Genomic DNA, 18038 nt, shown 5'->3' with positions numbered 1-18038 from the left:
CCTTAAAAATTGCCATAAAAAAATTTCATTGTCTTTTATGTGGCTCTTTTTCTCGTCTTTTTTTTTTTCCAATGACATTTACAGACAGTAAGATTCAATTTAAAAAAACTGGAAATACTACGTATTACTTCCTCTGTCTCCCCCAGGTACTAATTTAGATTGCACTTGACTCCTCTGAAATAATGAGAAGGAAATCTCTATACCACCAGAGTATCACCAGAGTATCACACACGTAGTGTTGAAGATCCCACACAGTCCCTGGGTGCTCTGTGTTTTGGCTAGTACATTAAAGGGAAAAGAAAAGGTCTGGACCCTGGGAGCTGTTGGTAAAGTGGACAAGGGAAGTGATAGTGGGATATTTAAGGTTCATGTAGGACTCTTGAAACTTGGGGGCGGCAGGCAGACTGTTGAGGGAAGATCAATGACATCTAAACTGCTTAAGTCCTTCTGCCAAATCTCAACCCTGCTCTTGCTGGTAGAGATCCTTCTCCCAAAAACAGTGAGAACTGAAGTAAGTCCACGGACAGTAGACTTTGGCTGAGGAAACAAATCAGATGTTTGTCCCCAAATGGGTCCTGTCTCGTAGGCAACAATGACATGAATGCCACTATCACAGGTAAGGTGGGCTAGTGACTAAGCACCAGCTTTGGGCACAAATGACAAACATTCAAATGCTGATTCTCCCACTCACCAGCGCTGATGCCACATCTGACTCACTGACCTTTCCTGAGTTTTCCTTCCTGAGTAACTGACTAGATACACTCATGCTGTGGGAATTAAATCCCACGCATGCGTGGAATTTCCCACCTACTTGCAACACACAGCCCAATACAGGTACTGAGGTTAATCTGAATGACAAAAACTATGATTTTTTTTCTTTTCCCCTTTGGAATGTGTCAGACCCACAGGTTCATCACCAAAGATTTGGTTATCTGTTCATTCTTTTCCCTTCCCCAACCCCTGAAAACTGTTTACTCTCAGGCCCCTCCCAAATAAATATGTTTTATATGTATATATATTTATATATATGTATAGATATATTTATTTTCTCCATTTAAGAAAGTTATCTTATTTGTCAGACAGTGGCTTACAATTTTTCTTCTTAAAATTTCCTTAAAAATGTAATGCCATAATTTATCTGAAGCCTTAGGACAGAAACCCAACTTTTCTTGATCAAGGATCAAGTCAGCACAATAAGCAGTTTACACTGAGTGTACCTTCCAGCCAACTTTAAAGTTCATCCATGTTTAAGATCACATTTTGTCCCCTAATGATGTATGCCAGCACACTGAGAAATGCCCACATTCTCCCTAAATTACTCCTTTCCTCCCTGAAATTGACTGTTCCCTGTTGAAGGTTGTGCAGAGTATCTGAACTACTATTTACTAGTGGCCAAACCCCAAAGCCACAGTCATTCCTGACCATACAACCCATCCGTGTGGCCACTCTCACCTACCATCATTGCCTCATCACCTTGGGAATCATGCCTCCTTGTCACTTCTTTGTTTAACTTTAGTTCTGTGGATTCTCTCTTCCTAGAACAAGGGAGAAGCCTTAGGGCTGCTCACTGGTTCTTTCTCTGGTTACGCCCCAGCTTCCCACTGTGGCCAAAACAATGTATTTATGTGGAAAATCTAATCTTGTCACTCTCTTATTTGAAAAACTCTAATAGTTCCCCCATTTTTTGGTAGTGAAATCATTGCAATCTGAATTATTCCCGTAGTGACTGAATAACTGTCAGTAAGGGAGCTCACTATTCCTTGTTTCTTACTGCCTCTGGCCTCACATTTTATGCCTCAATAACACCACGTAGATTTCAGTTCTGTAGGCAACTTCACTCTCTTTAACCCTTTGGTGTTTTTGCAAGCTGCAAGCTCTGCTTGGATTTTCCTTCCTAATTTCTTTTCATGGGTAACACTTGTTAATTTTTCAGTCTCAACTCAGGACAGTGCTTCCAAATCCCCAGAATGAGCTAATATCATTTCTTTGTTCTTCCATAGGGTACTGTATTTACTGGTATCGGACTGCTTAGCGCACTGCACTGACACGGTTCTTCAGCGAGCAGGGGCTTCCACAGTACTAACATTCTGAAGATACTGCATAATGGGCCTGTCTCCATCTCTACACTCCCCTAGGTAAGCATCACTTAGTTTTTGCTATCCAGATTCCCAGAATACTCAGGTTTCAAGTATGTCCTCTTCACCTTTTTCTTCAATTCCATAGGCCACCCAAGGCCCCACTCATAACTTTTCTTTTTTGAGCTACACTCTCACTGTGCCACCCTTACCAGAGTGCCATGGCATCACAGCTCAGCACCCTCAAACTCTTGAGCTTAAGGGATTCTCTTGCTTTAGCTTCCCAAGTAGCTATGAATACCGTGTCTCCTACAATGCCCAGCTATTTTTTGGTTGTAGTTGTCATTGTTGTTCGGCAGGCCCAGGCCAGGCTTGAACCCATCAGCTCTGGGGTATGTGGCCAGCGCCCTGGCCACTGAGCTAGAGGCGCCAAGCCATAATAACTTATCTTTTTGAAATAACAAAGTCAGAGTTACCTTCTATCACTTTCACTGTTCTACTTAGCCGTGCATTTCTTTTTTTAAATAATATACTTGCATAGTTTAATTATTGCTTGTATTTCATAGTTGTAGTCCCTAAAAGTCTTTTATTTTTAGGTGAATACCTGGATTATAGTAGGCATTCAATCATATCAGTGAGTGAGAGAATGAATGAATGAATACATGCTCTAAATGATCCACTTTTCTTTTAGAATTAAAAATACCAAATCTGAAGTACAGAAGTACAGAGCTAACATTTGCAAATATTGATCAAAATATAAAATTGATTATCTGGATGATTTTTCACTTTTTTTTTTTTTTTGGTCCCTCAAATCCCAGATTTGAAAATTTTTAACTTTCAGCTTTGTAATCAAATAGACTAACTTACTTTATAACTTGACATATTTTGCCCAGATCAGTTGCAGAGTCTGACACCTAGGTATGAGATGCTCACGGGAGCTTTCTCCAGCCAATCTGGACCAGAACTCAAGTAATAATTGGTACATGATAAAGACTGGATAGAGACTTTCACCACCTGATTCTCTTTTACATTCTCAGCTATTACCAGAAATTGATTCAATTTTCAATTGATTCAGTCACTCTTTAGGTGAGTTTTGTTTTGTTCCCTACACAATGGCTTATAAAATGTGACAGCCCCTTATAAAAATGATTAAAATCAAGTGACTTTCATCTATTTTTTGAGTAGTAAATGGTTTTGTTTCTTCTTTTCCAGAAAGGAAGAAATATTCATATGTAATTCCATAGTGGAATTCATCAAGTGTTGCCAAAAATAAAATCTATCTAGCCTGTACACAGAAATACGTCTCAAATGTGGAATCATATAGGGAGATGTAAATAATAGCCAAACTATAAGCATATGAAAAGATATGAATGTGAGAAGGGAATTGTGAGAGCAAATGAGAATAGTATTGTTCTGAAGGAACAAATTTCTCCTATAGATGTTTTATAAAAATATGTTGTTTATATATTCTTTTGAAACTAAGTCTCTTTGACTCACCTTCATATAACCAGTCAGCAATCCCATTAAAAATTATTCCTTCTTTTCCAGAAGATGTCAGTCGTAATGAACTGCTCTTGATATCAGGTTGATAGTAGATATTATTTTCAAAAATATAAATCTGGATCAGGATATGTGTGAAACAAACACATAAAAAATACAGCTTATTAGGTTGCCATTCAAAACATTAATATTACAGAAAGATTTCTGAATAATTAAGTTGGATTATATATTATATATGTTCTATTGTTTTTATTTCATGCCTATATTTGCAATTCTGTCAATTATTACTAAATAACTAAATATTCTGTTGCTGTTACTAAAAGCAGGACTGCTTCATCCCTTCTTGTACCAATAACAAGTTGTCATTTGGAAATTCCATGGCACTTGGTATTGGGACTTTTCAATCCCTATTTTTAACAACAAGATATCATGTAACTTCTTTCCATACAACAAAATTGGTTTGGTATTGGGATAACATTTTGCATACTCAAAAGATGGATAGTTATAACTACATGTTATTTTAGTAGTAGCCACGTGACTGAAAATCTTCAATTCCAGGTCTTTACATTTATAAAAATGCATTTGGAGATCAATAAAATAATCTTGAGAGAATCGAATTCTATCCAGCTCAACTTGAAAATTCACTGATGACAGCAGCAGTAATAACATTTCTTTGAACTAATAAGTGCAACGCAGCTTCCTATGCCCCAGTCATCCTGACAACTGTTTCTAAAATAATAATAGCATTGTACATGAATTCAAAGAAGAGTTTTAATTTGAACACATCACAGAGTCTTCCAAAACAGTATAAACAACAATAGCCCCAATAACAGAAACAACAGAACAAATTAAGCAATGTCTGTCCACATGAAAAGATGTGTCATTGGTATAGGTAATTCAGGATAAAATTATTTATAATTCTCTTTAAAATGTCTTTAATGCCAAACGTTTGAAACTGCTGACCCCTGTGGGTCTGAGGTTAGGGGAAGCAGCAGGACACTGTCTAGGGCAGGCTAACTGCTATCTCAACCACACATTCTACTGGGCAGGGAAAAGACGGCTGAGTGGCCACGTATCCTAGGGAGCAACACACAATGGCAAATAGAGCCAACACAAAAATTTCCAAAACAGTTGTCCGCATCATTATGAGGTCCTAGATTTAAAATCCTCATGGGCACAGTGATAAGAGCAATCTTAAGATCCAGAAAATTTCACTGATATTTGATTTTGGTTCTGGGAATTTAGCTTGTATTTATTGGTGGATACATTTCATTAACCTTTTCACTGCTACAGCAGGGTCCTTTTCATTGCAGGTCAGAATGCAAATTTATAGGGGAAAAAAACAAAGAAGGAAAGTAAAGAAAAGACAGCATAGCAGGGCGAGTAAAGGTGTGAGCTTTATAGCAAGGCAGACTAAACTTAATGTACTAGTGACCTTAATAATTTTCTTAATTTTTCTAAATCTCAGCTTTCTACTTCAAAAACTGTGCATAAGTCGCATACATGCCTTACAGATTATGGTGAAGAAAAAACTGAGATGATGAATGTAGATTGCATAAGGTATGTCGCTATTACTAAAAGCAGGACTGACTGCATACAGGATAACACGGTTCAAAATGCTAAGCTTTCTGGCAGGTACAAGTTCTAAGTGGAGTGCTACGATTACAGACATGAGCCACAGTACTCTGCAAAATGTGGTGTATGCCAGGGGTGCCCCAAAAATGTGTACATAAGGGATATTAACTATGTTACTTTTGGAAGGTAAATTGAACTCTAGTAGTAATGTGAAGTATGACGTTTACTCAAGAGATGACATTAATGAGATGAATGCAGCCTCTCCCGTGTACCAGGCAGGACAGTCGAAGACAATGGCAGATGCATGGCTGTCCCTAGAGTGTACGTCCCTTAAGAGGTATTTAAAATCTGAGAACACGGTGGAAATACAATGACAATTGGGGTGGAGTCTGCAGGGGAACCTCGTACACAATGGGGCATGCTTGTGAAGAGGCTTAGCAGCATGGTGCTGTGTGTGAAGAGACGGAAACGGCATTCGCTTGATATAAGTTGGCACTCTTCAGTCAGTAGTTTGCTATAATGAGAAGTGTCTGGACGCTCATAGCAACCACGTGAGCACCTCCTGTAATTACAGAAGTCAGATGTGACTTATGTTCCTCTTTTGTTATCAGCACATATTATTACAATATTAATATTCTTTTTGCTTTTCGTAAGATGTGTATACATTATTTGCACCCTCTACATGTTACCATAGAGTATTACTCAGTCATAAAAATAAATTAATTAATGTTTCTTGCAGCAATTTGGATGGAACTGGAGACCATTATCCTAATGAAATATCTCAAGAATGGGAAAGCAAACACCATGTACTGTCTAATAATTGGGAACTAACCCATGGGCACACAAAAAGGCAAAATCATTGGAAATCACAACGGGTTAAGAGAGAGGGAGGGAGGGGTAAGAACCCGCCTAACAGGTACAGTGAACACTATCTGAGTGATGGGCACACTAATCGCCTTAACTTAGGCGTTATTAAAGATATTCATGGAATAAAAACATTTGTACCCTTTCAATATTTTGAAATTAAAAAGTAAAAACTGAATAAAAACCTCTACAACTTCAGCTGATGTGAAAATCACTGCAAACTATCCGCAAGTAGTACCCACTGTGTTTGTTCACGGTGCATTAGGAGGAGCAGGAGGGCAGTAAGGGAGGGGCTGGTGGGAGGAGGAGGAAGAGGAGGTGAGGGAGGAGATGAAGGTGAGTTGCTAGCGAGTGATATCTGCGGCCGTCACTCCAGTCAGAAAGGCCAGACTCTGAAATAGGAAAAATAAGCTTATTACTGAAACTATGTGAATTACACTGGAGCAAAACTTTGAAAATTGCCTCTCATGTATCCTAACACCAGACAGAGTTGGGTATGATGACTTCTACAATCCCCGAGAACTGAGAAAAAAAAATATTAACTCTGTTCTAGCCAACTAAAGCATAAGCTGTACAGCGTTTGAATACTCCCTGCCTCTCCCACACCGTGTCTGACACAGGTGCACAAGGCATTCCTTACGCGGAGGGAAGCCCTGCTCCGCACCTCACCATTCTAATAGGACTTGGGAGTCCTAATGGCACAGGTTTTCCACACTTAGGCTACTTGAGCACATGTAGTTATTCACAGGCGTCTAAGTGCCTTCACCAAAGTAATGTGGTTCTAAATCCTCATGTTTCTGAAAGGAACAAAGTAGAAGTCAAAATAATTAATAAAACCTCCACGACTACAGCAGATGTATAAATTATCTACAACTATTGACCAGTAATTACATTTATATTTGAAGAACGGATTGGATGACATTCAGAATCCATATGAAACTGACATCTGCTTCCATGTAGAACAAGCAATATGAAATCAGAATTTTAATGCCATTCCACCAAAAGCCATAATACCAGGGAATGTTCATAAGATCCCCTCCGCCCAGTGGATAGAAAAACTTAGTGATTGCTTTTATGAAAATAGTCATTTATAATCTCCTAACCCAATGTCAATTATCAAGGTTTTTTCTTGCATTTTATTTGTTCTAAATAATAATCACAAACTTTAAGCACTACCTTGACAATTTGAGAGGTACAAATATTCCCAGGTACTCTCGGGGCACTCAGATGAAATGAAACTGAATCCATCAATGGGACTGAAAGTAGGTTTGCATCACATGGACAATATGACCAACATCAATGTTATTTATCCTAATGTTATTAATTACACCTCACAATATTTTCATACCAATCATCAATGCCTTCAATGAGCATAAAAAATAAAAATGGAGACCTAGGGTGGCCTGTGACTCAAAGGAGTAGGATGCCAGTCCCCTATGCCAGAGGTGGTGGGTTCAAACCCAGTGCCAGCCAAAATGGAGAGCTAATTGACCACTTCATTCTTCAATTCACAATTCACAGAGCCAGCTTACTATCCAGTTTTCTAAAATCAATCGTCTTCATGCACCTAGAAAATAATTGCAAATTTGTAAAGTCTCCACAATGGGAACAGAAGAACCATTGAAATATTATATACTCAAGGATTCTGAATTAAGAAACATGTAATAAATGTTGCAGGGAATTGTCCTTGCTGGGCAGGAGTCCTTACAAGCCAACTTTCAATCTGCTACCTTGTTCTTTCCCTACCACGACCACCAGTCCAGGCTCCGGATGCTGGATACCCCACAGCTGGACTGCTATGTGAGGAGATATTAAGGAGACGTCCTCTTCACCCTCAACTAACTTGTGATGAATAAATTGAAAGAAATGACCATTTGATATTAAAGGTCATTATGATTTCCAGGGTGAACATTCCACAGTGGAAACTGGACGAATGTGACTGGCGCAACCTGGGACAAACTTATAGCAGCAATGGCAGCCTTATCCAGTTTAATGGGAAAGACGTGCAAGATAAAATGAATGAAATCGAACATTGGACACATTTTAGCTGGAATATTATTGCAAATCTATTCCATGTTTACTTAGTTGAGTGATTTTCTTGACAATTTAAATTAGAAAACTATGAATTATTCAAAATCTCTACGTATGATAAAGGTGTCAGAGAATCGGTAAAGTTATAGCAATGTTGGGATAGCATCAGGGTTGCCTTGTCTTGTGGCTTGTGAAGGAGCTCAGGAAATTTCACCCCAAAATATGGCTAGTTGGTATAAGTATTTTGAACTAAAGACACTGAGGGGCCAACAAACCCTTGGAAGGGCTTTTGCTTCTACCTGTATAACCAGACGTATTCACCAAAAGAACAATGGACATCCCTCCCACTCTCTGCTATCTCAAAATATTGCACGACAGATAAGAAAGAATGAAACCAGACCTAGCTTATATTATTTTAAATACAATACCTATCTCTTGGGTTAACTTAATTTGAAAGAGAATCATTTATAAATTGATCTGTTTCCCCCATTAGTTTATTCACCCTAGCAACCACTTATTGCCCCTAAACAAAATTACCTGTATCCCTCCCCTCCCCCTACCCTCTAAAATGAGTGCATAAAAATATTTGGATCCCACTGGGCTACTGGGTGGTCACTTTGTGATTCTCCCCATGTGTGCAGTAAATAAAACTCTTCCTATTATTAATGTGACTCAATTGTGAGTTGATGCTTCAGCGAACTTTCAGGGCAACAGGGAAGTTTCCCTCTCACACTTACACTTGCTTTCTGGTAAAAACATGTAATTAAGAAACTATCCCAGGGATAACACCTATTGCTGGCAGTGATGCAGTGAAAGATGTGTTTTTCTAATTTGATTGTGAAAATATAAAATGTTATGGTCATTTGGAAGAATAGGGCAATTAAAAGCAAAATATCTTCCATCTCACCAGCATTTTGAAACCTGAGATGTTGCTGTGTAGAAAAGTAAAAATAAGTAACATTCAGACAGCGATGAGCAGAGATGTAGATGTTCACTGCAGCAGTGTTTACCACGGCCAGGGAAGACACAAAGTGAACATCTATCATGCTCAAATGCCTGTATGGCTTACTAGTCACCTACACCATGTTCTAACATTCCAGATTTGAAGAGAATAACTATGTGCTATCCAGGTTAACTGGGAAGAGCTTCAGTGAGATAGTCTCAAGCGACAAAACCAAACAAAAACATTCACACGTATTTGTTTTTGCACAACAGATGCTAATACTAATACAAACTAACATCAGCAAGAATCTCACTAACATAATAACATTAGAAATTATCTCTTGGCACTCAGCCCCACTCCCGCCTCTGGATAGTTTCTCATTACTGGGGCTGGGGAGAAGACTGAAATCTACTTTTCCAAGACTCCTTTGCAAACCTCGATTTCTCAACTTCTTTACCAGATAGGTTCTAGGGACTTTCTGCAAAAAGGAGAGAGGTGCCAGTTAGGAATTGGAAGCATCTCTCAATAGCTGCAGCCCACCAGCTCCAGCAATGCCAGTAACTCAGTGGCAATGATGACCGTTTCAGCAGTGACACGAAGGAGGGCTCCCATGTCCTGCCTTGATCATGGCAATATGGACTCTCAGGTCCTCAGTATCACCACTTTGACCCCTCCGGCCTTTCTACATTGCTTGCAACAATTGTCTTCTATTAAATTCCTTCCACCAGAGATCCCTAGAGTAATTGTTGTTTTCCTGCCCAATTGGAAACTTACAGAAAAAGCACAGAGATGTATGTGTGTTTCTACAGTATGACGTATCGGTATGGATAGGCCTGGGGAGACCATGGAAGGATCTGTGCTTGACATTTAACATGGATGTATGTGTGTGATGAGGTGGGTGTATAGTGGGAGAGAGAAGTGTGAAGCAAGTCGTCAAACAGAGAAGACTAGGAAATAGAGAAGGACATTTTGTGTTTAGTTTTGTGTTTTTGTGTAAGGACATAACGTGAAATCTACCTTCTTAACAAAAGCTTAACTATACCACACACTATTGCTGACCACAGGTGCAATGTCCTACAGAATCGCAGAGATGCCGCATCTCGCTTGACTGCAGCCGTGCCCGGTTCATTAGGAATGCCCCATTTTACCCTCCCACTCCTCCTGGAAACCACCATTGCAATCTTGCATGCTACGAATTTGGCTCACAGATTCCACGTATAAGCCGAATCTTGTAGTATTGGTCTTTCTGCGATGACTGATTTCACTGAGCATAAAGTCTCCGAGGTCATGCCTGCTGCCACATACTGCAGAATTGCCTTTGCTTTCACGTCTTGAATTGAAAAGTCGTCTATTGTATGTGTATAGCACAGTTTCTTTACCCAGTCAGCAGGTGATGGACATTTAGGCTGTTTCTTCATCTTGGTGATTCTGAATAACCAAGATGTACTGCCATGGACATAGGAGTGATAATATTTCTTTGAGACCCTGACTTCAATATTCTTCAATAAATCTCCAGAAGTGGAATTGTTAGATCCTAAGATAGTTTTGTTTTTACTTTTTTGAGATGCCTTCATGTTCTTTCCCACAGCACCTGACCTCTTACATTCCCAGCAGTGTGCAAGGGTTTTAATTTATCCACATCCTCCACAACACTAGTTTTTACTTTTCTGCCCTTTTGATAATAGGCATCCTGACAGATATGAGGTGACACCTCACTGTGATTTTAGCACTTGAATTTCTCTGGTAATTGGTGACCACATTTATACTTACATATAAATCATATCAGCTAGTATATTTGTGAATAAAGTACCAGCGTTAATTTCAGTGATAATTTTTAAAAATGATGTTGTGATAGAGAAATCAGTCTGGCATGTGGGCTACATGATGTAGGGGTTTGTTTTTACCTTTGGTTTGGAACTAATAGTCGTAATGTTTTGTTTCATTACTTATCCCTACTGACATGTAAGGCTGGAACATTCACCGCTGACGAGCTCGGCCCTGTGTGTTGCTGGGAGCTCAGCAACAGCGCTGACTTCTATACACAAGGTACCACAGCACCACAGCGCCCCTTGCTCAAGAGTGACTTTTTTTTCCTTGTGAGACATAGTCTGACTATGTCATCCTCAGTGCTGTGCTGTCACAGCTCACAGCAACCTCCAGCTCTTTAGCTTAAGCGAGCTCCCAAGTAGCTGGGACCACAGGCACCCACCACAACGCCCGGCTATTTTTTGTTACAGTTGTCATTGTTGTTTAGCTGACCCGGGCCGGGTTCAAACCCATCACCCTCGGTGTATGTGACTGGTGCTGTAACCATTGTGCTACAAGTGCCGACCCAGTAGTGACATTTCTAAATGTCCTTTGGTGTTGCAAGAAAAATCACTCCTACTTAGGAATTACTGATTTAGATGTAAATAAATTCTGTTCATGAGCACGTTCTGTGTATAAAATAATTTAATTTAATTCCCCAAGCCCTGAAATGCCAATTTGTAATTTTTTGTTTGAAAGTGCTTTGCTAAGTGTCCCTGAGTTGTAAAGATTTTAATGTATAGTCCCCATCTTTAAAAACAATATAATCTTATGTGAAAGACAGGTAGGTAAACTTCTCAAACCCGATGAAGAAAAAGCACCTATTATGGGATTTAGCCATGACTGGTAGGGGGTCAGAATTGGTTAATAAATACTTTTAAGAGATACTGAGTTTACTTCATGTCATAAAAGACAAGCAGTGATTCCATAGGATTAGGAAGATATCGAGGAAGAATCTCCGGGGAGAGGGGAACAGCAGGAGCCAAAGTTAAAGCTGAACAACTACAGAAGTATTTGTGGATAGTTTTTTAGGGTATCAACACATCTCTATATACCTATGGTTGTGCAAATGGCTAAGTTGGTTCCAAAGCATAAGACAGGGCAGTGTCTGTGCTCAAAGGAGTAGGGTGCTGGTCCCATATACTGGAGGTGGCGGGTTCAAACCAAGCCCCGGCTAAAAACTGCAAAAAAAAAAAAAAAAAGCCCAAAGCATAGGACAACTTAATACAAGATCAAACAGTTTATTTAAATTTGTTTTTTGCTGTGATTTACAATTTTAAATTGTTTATGACCAGGTGAGTGACTTAATCAGCTTAAGGAAAATATTTAAGAAAATAATTGGTGATAATTTCAGAATGGATGGTGGAAATTAGAGACTCCTATCAGACATACAATACAAATGTTCTGCCAAACAGAAATGATAATTGTCAAAAAGGAGGCATAATTCCCAACAAATGCCTAAAATGCTTATGAATTATAATGCCAATGCTTTAATATTTCTCCTTTGAATCTTCCACTCTTTCCTCTCCATGTCAATCACTGTGGCCTTGAGACTTCATTTGATTGTTTGCTTGTTTAGCCCTGGTTGTTTATCTTTCAAATCATACGCAGTTCTTACCTGTGACCTGCCCCGATAGACTGTCAACACTCAGGCTACCATGTCCTTGGCTCCTATGGCCCTCAGCCCTTTTGTTTTTACAATAACAGATTTTAATTTTCAATAATTCCAGTTTATCTACTTCTTTAAGAATCACATTACAATAAATTAAGTATCTTGTATTTAAATGAGTTTAATGTAGTATTACTTTGGAAATAAATGTGAGACATAAAGATTCTGCAGTGAATTAGAATCACTCCTAGGGACAAATACTACAATTTTTCAATAAATAAGAAAATTTCATCAGTTGGACAATATTAAATCATATGCTTATGTATTTAATTTTTTATCAGAGAAAAAGAATTGTGAAACTAGAGCACCTTGGATGGTATCATGAACAGATGATGTTGCAAAACATTTAATTTTTTAATAAATAAAAGTCTTTGAAATATTGAAGGCATATTCTTTTAATGCATCTGGTTCCATCAAACATGGAATAAGAAATATGCCACATTTCAGTCTAGGAAACATTTGGACAAATACTCTAAAGCATTGAAGTATATATACTGATGAATAAAAGGTCCTTATTTTGATTTCTATCACTTTTTTTAGTAATATGAGCTGATACTAAAAAAAAGAAAAAAGCAAATTTCAAAACCAAGAGTATCTGGGTATCACAATTAGGATAGCTACAATGAATAAGAGAGCCAATGATAACTGTTCTCAAGGACAAGCATCAGTCAGAACTGTTATGCACTGCTAGTGGGCAGGTAACTTGGTACATCACTTTGTAAATCCTTCTAACGAGTTTTACCAAAGCAGAGCATATATATAAAACCATTTGACTCAGAAACTCTACTCTAAGGTATGTAACTGACAGAAATGTAAAGGGGGTGGAGTGTGGTGGGAAAAGATAGAGATTGGGATTGCTCTATTTGTATATCAAAGATATTCCCAAGAATTCTCATAGTGATGCTATTTATAGGAGCCAATAATGATGCTGCAGGTCGAGATAATGATTACCCTTGGGAGGAAACGGTAACTGGGGAGGGCAGAACAGAGGTTATCTGTGCTGTAAACAGTGTTCTGTTTCTTCCCCCGGGCCCTCTATTGGTGGGAGCATTCCTAAGAATTAGATATGTATACTTTGCTTCACACTTGGTAAAATAAACTGAAAGCAAAAGGAAAAATGTTATACAGAGGTTGTTAGTATGTATAATTCATTTAAAATATTACCATAAATATTTCATCAATATTTTCCTAAGCACCCCGTGTAGAATCCAATTCTGTTTCCTTAATTTGCCAGTACGTAATAAATTCTCTGTGTGTCCATTAATATAATGCAAAAAGGTATGAGCACAAGTTAAATAGTTTGATTACCCCTGACATTTTGGCCTTAAATAAATCTCTCTGTCGGTTGTAAGTACTGCCTTCATTTCTCTATAGGACCATAGAACAACTCATTCAAATCATTCATGTCACCTTTGCGTCAGCACCTGACATTCTAGAAATAGAATCACTATCAGAAAACTCTTATCCCTTGACATTTGCAATTATTCATATCAGGCAGCCCTTTCAAAAAGTTCTTGCTTCTGAACACCTTCACAGCACATTATGCATTTTCAAAGAAGTGAGAAATTTCCCTTTATCTTAAATTCATAATTATGTAAGTCACTTCCCAGTCCCAACGCCTGATCTTTTAATCCATGAGACAAATGGATACCAGCAAAAAGTTCCGTAAAAAGACCAGGTCCAATCCGTGAAATGTACCAGCAGACTTGCTTTTGGCTACATCAGTCTTTAAAACTCATTTAGCGTAAGAGAAGACCTTGGGATGAATATATCATTTTAATAATTGAAAGTATTAATAAAATATTTATGGACCCCAAGAAATAAACTGGAAACCATAGAAGAGGGTCATCAACATTATTACTGCTAGAAAAAAGCGCTATATACCGACTTATATGGGTCAAAATGCTAGGAGATTTTTTTTTATCTCATGATGGCAAGTTCATTTTCTCCTCTTTCCCACTTTCTTTCTTTCATTTTTATCTCCACCACCCCTCTTTGTGCCTTATTTTCCTTCTGCCAGCACATTATCATAAATCGTTTATGTATAAGTTATGCAAGGCATCTCCTATATGCTAGGGTATGTAGGAGGCCTTGGGGATAAAATGACAAAAACACAAGTTCTGATGCTCTAATACAGTGGTTCTCAACCTTCTTAATGCCGGGGCCCTTTAATACAGTTTCTGTGGGTCACCCACAGGTTGAGAACCGCTGCTCTCATACAACTTTCAGTGTATCAAATCAATACTGATATGATGGATAAGGGATAATCAAATCAATGGGCAAGGGCGTTAATTTAGGGGATAAAGTTACTGCTTCATTTGAGTTATTGGCATAGAACTCAAAATGAAAAATAAAAATAAAAGCAATATTTTGAATATTGAGGAAAATACTTAGAAAAGAGAGATTTAAGAGATGTGGAGATAGATATTCAATAGTGAACTGAATGACAAGTTAGTTATCTGAAAGATAACATTTTTCATGGTTCTTCAGAAAAGAAGACTTCCATCAGAGAGACATGGGAATTAATGCCAGCAATGCCAGTTGCTCTATATAATATTTTGGCAGTGACTTTTCTTCATCTCTTTGAGCCTGTTTCCTTAGTCATACAGGGGCAATAGTAACACTTCCCACGGGGGCCTGGAGGTTTAAGTAAAGTAAAATCAGGCCATGGATATTTGTCAGTGTACCTATACACAGATGTTCATTGTTTTAATTGTTTGAGGGTAGTAGTGAGTAATTTGCTACAAAAGATAAAATTTAATTTAGGAAGACTCGAACATTCTTAATCCTCTTATCCTGAAAAGAAGCACAAGCATTTGAAGATGGTAAGTTGATAACCATCTAGATTAGAGACACAAGTGACATAGTGTATGTTCTTTTCTCTCATTGGCCATTCCACATGTGTCTTGTCTATGTAATTGGGAGGCTATTTGTAAGGAAGTCATGGTGGGAAGTAGAGCCCAGACTTCCATCATAAAGACAAAAAGCCAGATAAAACATCTGTAGATCAGACTCTCGCCCCTGATTCCGAAATTTGAGGAAATAAAGTTGCAATTGAGAAATTATTCAGAAAAGCGACAGTAGACCCTAAAGCATCCAGCAGGGTGGGGGTGAGTGTTCACTGATGGAGCTGCCAGTTACAGCTTCCTAATCACATTCCATGTTCAAGAACGCCAGGCCCCTTATAGCTCCTATTCATTTCACAATTCTGGAATTCAAAGTTTCTCATTGATTTTTTTTTTTTTTTTTTTTGAGAAAGAGTCTTATTATGTCACACTCAGTAGAGTGTCATGGTATCACAGCTCACAGCAACCTCAAACTCTTGGGCTTAAGCGATTCTCTTGCATCAGCCTCCCAAGTAGCTGGAACTATAGGTGCCCGCCACAGCACCCAGCTATTTTTTGGTTGCAGCTGTCATTGTTGTTTAGCGGGCCCAGTCAGGGCTGGAACCCATCAGCCTTGGTGTATGTATCTGGCACCCTACTCACTGAACTATAGGTGCTGAGCCAAACTTTCTCATTGATTTTGAGAAGTTTTGGGTATATTTTTAATGAACTCATTTTTTCTTGAAGTAAAACAGAGTCCATCTCTGTTGCTTACTTCCAGGAGTCCTAATTAGTCAGTGGCATGCAATAGTTTAACCTTCAAACCCTCATAGGTAAGAAAGCCCTTCACTGTCATTTATATTGGAGTAAGCTGAATTAGCTGCCATGCCTGCTTCTCAGCTGGTTGTACTCCCCCTCTTCCGTCCAAAGACCAGGAAAAAAAAAAGGATGCCACAATTATTTTATTTTTCCATTGGTTTAGTCTGTGATATTAAAATAAAATAAGTTTTGTTTTACATTTGTAATGTACTTTTTGTATTTCCAATAACAGTGAGGGAGACTGGAAGAAATTCTCATATGCTTATCAATGGGTTTGTGTTTAATACTTTTCCAGTTTATGGACATGCTGATAAGAAAACAAATTGAAAAATGCAGAAGGTGGAACCAGCCTTGGTTATCTCCCATGCACATTTCCCCACAGCTCTGGACTCTTTATTCTACTTCATGAAATTTCAAGGCATCCTTGGACACAAATGAAGAAATATTAGGTTGTATGTTGTGTGTGTGTGTTTTACAATACAGAAACATCTGAACATTTTTAAACTATATTCTTCCAAAATAATAGATATTAGTAAAATAATCATTTAAGAGTGAACTTTAGTAACACAATGCCTATGTCTAGAATTAATTCCATTTAATTTTCTTAGGAGCTTAAATTTAACTAAGGCAATGATAAACCGAGGATAAGAACCACTTAAATCCAAGGACAACTTAGGATCCAGAATAAAATCCAGTTAGAATATGTTCCTATGTGAGATTCTGTAGACACAAGTCCTTGTGATTAAGGTAGGCTGTAGATATGACTAAAAGTTGCCTATGATATGTGTATAACTGCAGCACACTATGCCCTAAGAACTTTTTATTTGGGGGAGTGAAAACATGTCAGATGATATTTAAAGAGTAAATTCTGATTCTGAGTAGTTCAGGTCTGATTACTTGAAATAGATTATTCCCTGATGTTCTTTCACTTAATTCTCATTGGAATCATTTAACACAAAAACAAAACAGAAGCTCTCTGTCAGTGTTCTCACAAACCTTGTCCAATTAACAAACAGCAACAAAAACAAAGTGACGTTAGACTGCTGAGTATTCCACAAAGGGGAGAGACCAAACTCTTAGGCCGACAAATTGTCAACACAGCGTACTGTTTAAAACATATCTTTTCATCCACCTATCAAATATTTTCTGCTTTACTAAATCTCATCCACTTGTCTTTGCATAAATATGGATTAATGTCTGTATTTATTTTATTTGTTTCTTCTTTGGAGAGGACATTGACACACAAAACAGATAAAGCAACTTTGAACAGAGCAATTAAGTAGACTACCTAGGGAAGTAGTATTTTTGTCAAATGTCAGTGCAAAGTTACATTGTAAGTTTCACATCATATAAAGAAACGTGAATGTGCCTGCTACTTGAGGAAAATATTTTAAAATGTATTACTGAAGAAAGCTTAAAGCTGAGTGAAGATAGGAATGTTGTGCAGGAGCACCGTGAGGGTGGGCACAGAGGCATGATGGCTACACAGCTCACTCCTGCAGCTGCAGTTGACAATAGTCCTAATGTGGACCAGGTGTGTGAGAGAACACTCATTAGGTCATAGGCCCTTACTGTTGAGGAATCACAGTTTATAACTAGAAACATAAGGAATGAATAAATTCACAAAATGTGATCTTTCTGTAATGTAGTGAAGCACAGGCAAGGACATGGGGTGGCTTGAATCTTGTAAAGGGATGGAAAGGACAGAGATGGCTGTAAATGAGACATAATATTTTCGCTGGTGAGTCTCTGAAGACTCTCACATAGTAAAACTCTGTCCACAAGTTCCAGTGCATTTTCCTGAGCAAAGAAAGGATGGGATATTATTCTAAGTACAGAAAATACTGTGAGAAAAGGCATGTAGATGATCATGTGTTGAGAACAGTGTGTAGGAAGAGCAGAAAAGAAGAGATGAAATTACAAGGCAAAAA

General features: G+C 38.2%; 1 protein-coding gene across 7 annotated transcripts in view; it reads right to left on the bottom strand.

Annotated features, from left to right (window-relative positions):
- Positions 1-18038, bottom strand: part of DPP10 (dipeptidyl peptidase like 10) — a 1381219-nt gene that overhangs the window by 92240 nt on the left and 1270941 nt on the right. For all 7 annotated transcript variants that reach the window (XM_003792626.2, XM_023514792.1, XM_023514795.1 and 4 more), the window contains one exon: positions 3573-3693. In XM_003792626.2, the coding sequence (XP_003792674.1) occupies positions 3573-3693 (121 nt within the window). The remainder of the gene's footprint in view (positions 1-3572; positions 3694-18038) is intronic.

Source organism: Otolemur garnettii, unplaced genomic scaffold, assembly GCF_000181295.1.
Source record: "Otolemur garnettii isolate 467f Iridium unplaced genomic scaffold, OtoGar3 scaffold00059, whole genome shotgun sequence".
Taxonomy (NCBI): domain Eukaryota; kingdom Metazoa; phylum Chordata; class Mammalia; order Primates; family Galagidae; genus Otolemur; species Otolemur garnettii.
This window is presented reverse-complemented; position numbering and strand designations above follow the sequence as displayed.